Raw genomic sequence first — 8,599 nt, forward strand, 5'->3', positions numbered from 1 at the left:
TCACCCGCAGACTTCCCAAGACGTTTTTTAAATGTTCTTGAACGAGCCATTGTCACTTCATTTAGCCAAGAAAAAAGTCATTTTCATACATTCTTGTCCTGGAAATATTGCAATGGTATATTTTAGTTGACCAAATTAAATCGCCCTGTGTCATCAATAAATGCTGAAACTAACATGAAATGCGATAATTTACCTATATGAGCACCTGCCATATTTTTTCTTTTTCATGTGCAATATTTTAAGCAACGGCAAAACGTTTTTGCTCTTGAAATCACCCAGTACGTACAAGAACGAATGTGAAATCGATGAGAAAATTGTGATTCCAAGGACAGGAGGCATTAATTGTGTGGCGATTTAAAAAAAAAAAAAACATAGCATGGCGAATTGCTGGGAAAAATAACCTGACAACAACTGATCGAAAATCTACAAGAAATGTAATGACGTATTCACATCTTTGGATCTGAATGTAAACCTAAAAATAATACTCAGTGGATACCTGACCATACCTGAACTGCACCTGCGTTTGTACCGACCAAAATGTGTCTTTTAATACTGACCTAATGGATATCCCATGATGTTAAGACACATACAATTTAAATACTTACTCCAACTGTACGTCTTTAAAAATCCATGTTTCTGGGAAATCACTTCGGACTTGAAATTGTGTTTCATCGTTAATGATTAAATCGGGATCTGTGAACTCGTCATCAGAGCCACCGATACGACCATGTGAAATGCGCTCAAAGCGATGTTTACAGCATCTTAGGAATACAGCTCCATACTCTCGCACAAGCTCATCAATATGGTCCGTACTGAAAGATGTCTCTGCTGACAACTTTTCTCTTTCTACTTCTTCAAAATGTTGTCGCCTGAACCCACAAGCAAGATTTTCAGATTCCTCTGGTTTTTGCTGAGCTAGTTCACATACAGAACGCTGCTTACCACCGTAATCATCAACTGTAAAGAATAAATATTACTCATTTAAATTGTTGTTTAGAATTATAAATCTTATCTACATCGCCACCTACAGCCCATGACCTGTAACTGACGAAAAGTCCTTCTCAAGGTTATAAGAGGTGATGATTGTGAGCTGTCCATGCATATACAATATAAACTGAAATGAGGATCCGCTGTTTGTTCATTACTTTCACGAAAACAGTTATTGAAATAACGATGCTAATGAGTCTAATTAGTATGCACCACTTCTACCCCAGTTTTCACTCACCTTGTTAGTAATGTTACACAAATCGGAGGCCTCTGTCAAGCATTGCTTTATTTCAGTGAAATTTCACAGATTGTGTACGTAGAAATGACCAAAATTATGATAATCATTCTTATTAGTATGCACGAAAACCTCAATATGCATGAAAACCAACAAAAATATACAGGCAGATATTGTTTGATGAAAATAGAATGCAGTAAGTTATAAGTTTCATTTTATTATTAAATACAAACGTATTTAGGTACAAATTAATTGCCAAATAATATGCTAATTAGCCTAATTATAAGAACCCTCTTAAACTGAAACATCTATACATCACATGACCCAAATAGTATGTATGTCTATAGATATACAGGAAAATTATAAATTTCATAGTTATGGTAATTAGTATGAAATTACCCCAAAATTAATCACATGTTCGAGGTCTATAGCTTTTGCATTGCAAGTACAAATTTCAGGTTTGTAATAGGAAATAATCTTGATAGAAATTGCTTAAAGTCAAATTTGGGCCAAAAGCAAATATAAAAAATATCGCCAATGGCGCTGTAGCACAACGGTAGTTGACAACAATCTGATTAAAATCCGATGTAGATGTCGGCTAATCATTCATTGCTATTTTACCTTCGTTATTTTGCTTGAATTGACCTTCGTAGTACATGTTTACGTTTTTAGCCTGATCGCCTCCTCTACATCTGAAGTGGCGCCCATACAAACGAATTTCTGCTCAATGAGCCACACAGCCAATCATATTGCGTCTTACTTGTCATGGGCATACGCATTGAATATCAACAAACAACATGGCGTTACTTGTGCACACAGGCAACTGACAACTTGGAAGTATTTCAACTGTAAAAACATTCAGTGATTTTTATATCTTTACGGTAATTAAAGAATTGTTGTTTAGATGTACCTCTATGCATTTCGTCTTATGTACATGTTAGCTACATTGGAAAGCGTTTCCCGGGAAGTGTTCATGTTTATCTCGCGTAGGCGTTCTGTGTAGTACGCTTGTCCTCGAACGTAAAGTAGTCATGGAAATAGTGTACGATTCATAGAAATATTTGCCACAGTTGTGTTATTTGAACTCAGAAAGGGGGAAATTTAATAAATGATTTCTAAAAAACGTCCTTATCGTAAAAATTTCGGTCGCTTCGCATTGCATTGCATTGTGTACACTTAGTCTATAAATTGTCTTCAGTAAGACGTAACCTGATTGGCTGTGTGGCTCAGTGAGCAGAATTTCGTTTGTATGATGTAGGTGAGGCGATCAGGCTAAAAACGTAAACATGTACTACGAAGGTCAATTCAAGCAAAATAACGAAGGTAAAATAGCAATGAATGATTAGCCGACATCTGCATCGGATTTTAATCAGATTGTAGTTGAATACTGCTATGGGCGTGATCTTTTTGCTTGGCATATTTGTAGTTTTGGAATCTTTGTTAATTTGCCCACCCTTTCCATCTTTGCAATATAAACCATCATTTAGCCATTGCTATTGGCGTGGTCCGTATGCTGGGTATATTTACATACATTTTGTGAATAATTTTAATTACTAATATTTTTGCATCATCATTTCACTTTGGGCATGGTCATAGTTGCTGGACCAATTGCATCAAAATGTTTTCAATAAGAACTGCAGAATAACACCTCTAGAAACATCTCCATCAGATTTCAAGATATACGTTTTTGACCAAAATTGACATGTTTAGACCTAATTTGCTTATCACTGATGGGATCATCACATTGTGAATGCAGCTTCATCTACATATCCCCAGATGCATCCCCAATAAATCCCTGTTCAATCTGCTTGGTAGTTTTAGAATTATAGACTCATTTTAGATCTAATTTGCATATCACTGATGGTATTATCATGTCAAGAACAATACTTATCTATACATCGCTAAGAATGTTCCAACCAAATTTCATCCCAATCTGTTTAGTAGATTTGGAATTAAAGATTTTTTACCAAAAAGATACATTTTTATACCTAGTTTGCATATCACGGTTGGGATCGTCATGTCATTAACAATTCTCAATCTAAACACCCATAGGAATCTTCCCACCAAATTTTAGATCGATCTGCCCAGTAGTTTTTGAGTTTTGTGATCACATTTTTTAGAACAATTTCCAAAATAGACACCGAAGGTAATACATCCATCAAATATCATGGCAATCGGTCCAGTGGTTTTACACAACGTTTTTTTACACACATCCAGACAGACATCCAGACAGACAGACAGACAGACATATACTTTGCCGTGCCTTTAGCACTACTGAACCTTATCAGTTGAGTTGTGCTAAACTAAACAACTGATTAATGTATCAGCTCAGATTTTCCCCAAAGTCTAATCAGTTCTTGTAACTGTGAGAAATGCGTGTACCAAATTTCATTTATCATAATTTTTAAATATACTGTTTGAACTCACCAATAGCTGTCAGGTCCCTCCTTCTTCTCTTCTCAGCGACAGCTGCAACTTCACAACCAAGAGCTATATGTAGTAGAAGGCTTAAATTAAGACTGAGTTCTTTAAAACACACATTCAATCATGATTCATGTTCTCTCGTATTACCTACATTGGTAAATGGTTCGATTTGTCTGCTTCTTTTGTAGTTTGCTAGTACGTGTTATCACAACAGCAATACGAATAAATTAAAGGTTGAAATGTTTGTCCTTTCCATTTCATTACATTATTTTTGGCACCCGAATCTTGGCAACATACGCGTACACGTACATAATCTCTATCTATCTCTATCTCTCTCTCTCTCACTCCCCCTCCCTCCCTCTCCCCTCCCCCTCCCTCCCCCCCTCTCTCTCTCTCCCTCCCTCCCTCCCTCCCTCCCTCCCTCCCTCCCTCCCTCTCTCTCTCTCTCTCTCTCTCTCTCTCTCTCTCTCTCTCTCTCTCTCTCTCTCTCTCTCTCTCTCTCTCTCTCTCTCTCTCTCTCTCTCTCTCTCCACACAGAGCACATTTCTATCAATTTATTAGTTGAAAATAGTAACATACCTTGTCTTTGGTCTGTGTTCATATTTGCATTCGTAGCTACCATAAGACCCATGGCCTACGCAAAAATGGGAGAGATATGACAAGGGTGAAATTTAGTATCAGTAAGTGTAACGGTTATGTCTCCAGAGTGGTGGATGATGTGGAAGAACTTTTGAATAAATGTAAATTCTTTGTCTAAGAAATTGTACAGTTCGGTTGGGCTGAAATTTGTTGCCTTCTTTTGAATACCTATACTCACCTCAAACACTTGCTTACTATCCCTACCACCACCTGGTCCACATCCAAGGTCAAATTTATCCATTCGCTGAAACATCTGTGAAGGAAAATGATATTCAACTAAGATGCATGCACTACATTTTGTGCAGTGGATTTATTCTTTCTGTTTACTTTCAGTTTTCAATTACTTTGATTTTTAAAGAAATTGATCCCCGAGGACATCGTTCTCCTCCAGGTGCATTGTTGGCAATGTAGTTGTAATCTATTTGCACACACCATTGAAGGAAGCAGCTGTTTTTACTTCATTAATGTAGCTTCCAGCAATTCACAACATAAATTAAATAAACTGGGATTCAAAAGATTGTTTTCACCATTATATGTATGTTTGGACAGTAATAAGAATAAACACTATTGAATACTAACCTTCTGGCATGTAAAATGTAGAAAAATATTTTTTTCTACCAAATTTATATGATCTGTTATCTCCAAACGTCCAAACGTCGGGTACATCTATCGTTCGGCTTCTTATATAAATCTGAACATGTTCTTTCCGTAATGGCAATACCAGACACAAGAAATTACATTTTCCTTTGTGTTGGTTTTGTATTTCATTAACATCTTTTGAATCATTTTAGCACTGAGGACGTTCACATCTTCAAATCAACACCTACCTTAATTGCAGTAATTAGATGATCAATCTTTGATTACCTTCTAGGAAGTAATTAGATTTTAAGCTGCACGTACCTTCTGGCCAGTAATTAGATGTTCAATCTACACTTGGTAGTAACGAAATATATATCATTTAATCAACAATCAGCACCTGGGCGTCAAATAATGCATTGTTAAATCAATATTTCCCTTGTCCAGTAAACTCAACTACCTTCTGGGCAGTAACGGATGTATGCACCGTTTAACTAATGCTTACCTTCTGGGCACTAAGGACATATGCATCGTTCAAGAGGTAAACAGCGGTATCCACTGCCAGTAATCCAACATGGCTGTTTGCTTGACCATCGACATAAATACTTGCGGGACGACCGGGCTCATGTTCTTCACTGTCAGCACTTACTGAAAGCTATGAACAATTAACATATGAGTTAAAATCAAAACAATAATGTATTTTGCAAACACGACCTTTAGTTTTACAAACTCGGAGTTAACTAACAGTACAGCATGAAAAAGTAACAAAGTGTATACCTCAGGTATCCTCAATAACACACATTCTTCAGGATAATGGATAGAACTATTTAGGTTTTTTGTAAACATTTCACACATATCAGTGGGTAATTTGCATAATTAATCAGCGTTAGTAATTAGACTATATTTTAAGAATGCAAGCTTCAAATTCAATATAATTTGGTACATACACTGATGATAACAAAGTACATGTGTCCAATAGAGTTTAATAATGTACCATTTAGTAGTAATGGGTTATTTGCATAATTAATGATTTTCAGTAACTAAGCTATATCTTAAGAATGTATGCTTCAAATTCAGTATAATGGCCTCAAAAGCTTTTGTATTAGGCTGGAGTTTTGTCTGGGGATACTTTCCGATTCGGCTGCAAGAATACGAAAAATAGCAGCAGAGTTGTGGTCACAAAACAGTTATACATGTAATTTATGAGATTCGTTGTTGTCGACGATGCCTGTGGAGTGCTACTCATACGAAGCAATTTGATATATGGCAGTTTTTACTTAACCCTGCGAATCACGGATTATTTTCTAATATTTCTAAAGAATCGAATTTCTAATTGAATTTCTGGTCTACACCTACCGATTCTTCACAGACGTCTTCAATATCTAACCACACAGAGTCGGCTACTACTTCATTTTGGTTGTTTATGTAGTAGACAACTAATCTAGATGATGGAGACATCTCTCGTGTTACTTGGAATGAGAGCGTTGTGAAGACACCAACTTCTCTGACAACAGTTGATTGGAATGTGATCTTACCTCGGGTTATTACCTGGATGAGAATAGCACAATTTGTATGATAAAGTAACCTCGTTCTTTGTGAAATTCAAGCTAGTACTTGCAGAACTATCCACTCCTCCTCCTCCTCCTCCTCCTCCTCCTCCTCCTCCTCACCATCACCATTAACAACAACAACAACAGCAACAACAACAACAACAACAACAACAACAACATCACCATCACCATCATCATCATCATCACCATCATCATATCATATCATCATCATCATCATCATCATCATCATCATCATCATCATCATCATCATCATCAGTACCACTACTAAGGGACCGGTCAGTTTCTCCAGCCTGGGGGGGGGGGGGGGCGGTGGATTCTTAAATCGGGCCGACGAAAAGTCCCTGACCCCCCCTATCTGTAAAACCCAAAACAGGCTGACCCCCCCCCTATCACTTAATTCTAAAACATGATAACCCCCCCCCCCCCGCCCCCCATATATGATATTCGCATGAGTGACAGGTATTTTTTGATCGTGACTCAGTGTGGACTGCTTGACTGTCTTACATCTACTTTATAAGATCCCGGGTTAGCACTATCATAATTATAATTATTGACTACACAGGGTAAATATATTTGAAAAGGAGTTTAATAGCATCTTGACAGTGAAAGGTAGGGGGGAAGCTTGAGAAGGGAATATGTACAGCTGTCATGGGGGTCCTAGGGGGTCTCCCCCTAGAAGCCCAGGAGGTTTTTAACTCTGAAAAGTCAATTTTGAGACTATTCAGACATTTTTAGACAATAATTTCCAAGCCTTACAAGACAACACCAACATGTAAAAAACAACTACATAGGGTTGAAATACTTTTGAAATATACTTTGATAGCATCTTGACAGTAAGAGGGGAAGAGCTGGGATATGTCCACCTCATGCGGGGGGGGGGGGGGGTCTGAGGGGGTCTCCCTCTAGAAGCCCTGAAGGATTTTTACTCTTATCGCCAATATTTACGCTATTTAGACCCTTCAAGCAATAACTTAATCCATGCTTTACAAGACAGCAAGTATCAGAAACTATTCTTTATAACTTACACTAAGGATTGAAATATGTTCTTAAAAAGTTAAATGGCATCATTATATACATGTAGGTCAGCACATCTAATGGTAGTATCATTGGTAGGGGAGATTTGGAGATTAAGGCAATTTTAGACTATCTTGGCAAACATTTCACATCTTGAAAAGACAACATCATCTCAAATTAGAATAGGGTGAAAATATTTAAGAAAAGTTTAATACCATTATGACAGTAAAAAGGTTGTTGGTGCATCTGATTGTTGGTTGAATGCATGAGTGACCTCTGGGGGTGAGGAAGTCCTTGGGGTTTTCCCCCTGGCAGATATGGAGTTTTTTGCTTGAGATACTAAGGCAATGTTTAGGTTATTCATAACTTTTGAGGTAATATTTCCAAGCTTCGAAAAGCTAACCTAAATGTACGTTTTAAGTGAGTTTCCTATATCACATAAAATAGACATGTAACATTAGTATAGGGGCATTAATATATGTATAATAAAGTCACCGGTATGTTAGAGAACTTTAGGTGGTCATACCTAGTGTATAATAGAAACTGGAATCTGATGAGATGTGGTGATTTGTAGTGTCAATAACATGACGAGTAGAACAATTTAGATTAACTTCATTTATAAACTATCTATGAAAATTGCCATTACGAAACCTTCAAGTCACAAGTTCACTTTTGCCCCAAACTGCAATATAAGTGAAGCATTGATTGTGAAACAGCCAAGCATTTACATGACATGTTCTGTAACTAGTGTGGTAGCTAGGTAATACATGTATATGTATATGTATAGTTATGTTTGAACTAATAAGTAATATTAAAGAATTCATGTAAGAAACAGGGACAAGAACAAATATTGACATGTACCACATTTCAGACAAGGCTATATGCCATTGTAGAAAGGATTTTTTTCTTCCATCACAATTTAAAACACAATGACCCCCCCCCCCCACATCCACAATTTTCAAAACAGCATGCCAATTTCAAAAACAGGGTGACCCCCCCCCCCTATCAATCCACCGCCCCCCCCCCCCCCCGGCCGAAGAAACTGTCCGGTCCCTAAACACCACTATTGCTATGATCTTTAAACTTCTTGATTCATGTAAGTTCACTTCTAAATACACTACAGGTACTCACATAGTAATTCAACTTAGTGATA

The 8,599-nt window shown here is 37.2% G+C and overlaps 1 protein-coding gene across 1 annotated transcript in view; it reads right to left on the reverse strand.

The window, feature by feature from the left end:
- The window catches only part of LOC144441510 (A.superbus venom factor 1-like), a 43,779-nt gene that overhangs the window by 23,913 nt on the left and 11,267 nt on the right, over positions 1–8,599 (reverse strand). The window contains exons 12-18 of the mRNA XM_078131095.1: positions 8,578–8,599; positions 6,218–6,409; positions 5,367–5,516; positions 4,464–4,538; positions 4,226–4,280; positions 3,650–3,712; positions 606–957 (exon numbers count right to left, since the gene is read on the reverse strand). The exon at positions 8,578–8,599 is cut by the window's right edge and continues 44 nt beyond it. Coding sequence (XP_077987221.1) covers positions 606–957; positions 3,650–3,712; positions 4,226–4,280; positions 4,464–4,538; positions 5,367–5,516; positions 6,218–6,409; positions 8,578–8,599 — 909 coding nt within the window. The remainder of the gene's footprint in view (positions 1–605; positions 958–3,649; positions 3,713–4,225; positions 4,281–4,463; positions 4,539–5,366; positions 5,517–6,217; positions 6,410–8,577) is intronic.

Source organism: Glandiceps talaboti, chromosome 10 (genome assembly GCF_964340395.1).
Source record: "Glandiceps talaboti chromosome 10, keGlaTala1.1, whole genome shotgun sequence".
Classification (NCBI taxonomy): Eukaryota; Metazoa; Hemichordata; class Enteropneusta; family Spengelidae; genus Glandiceps; species Glandiceps talaboti.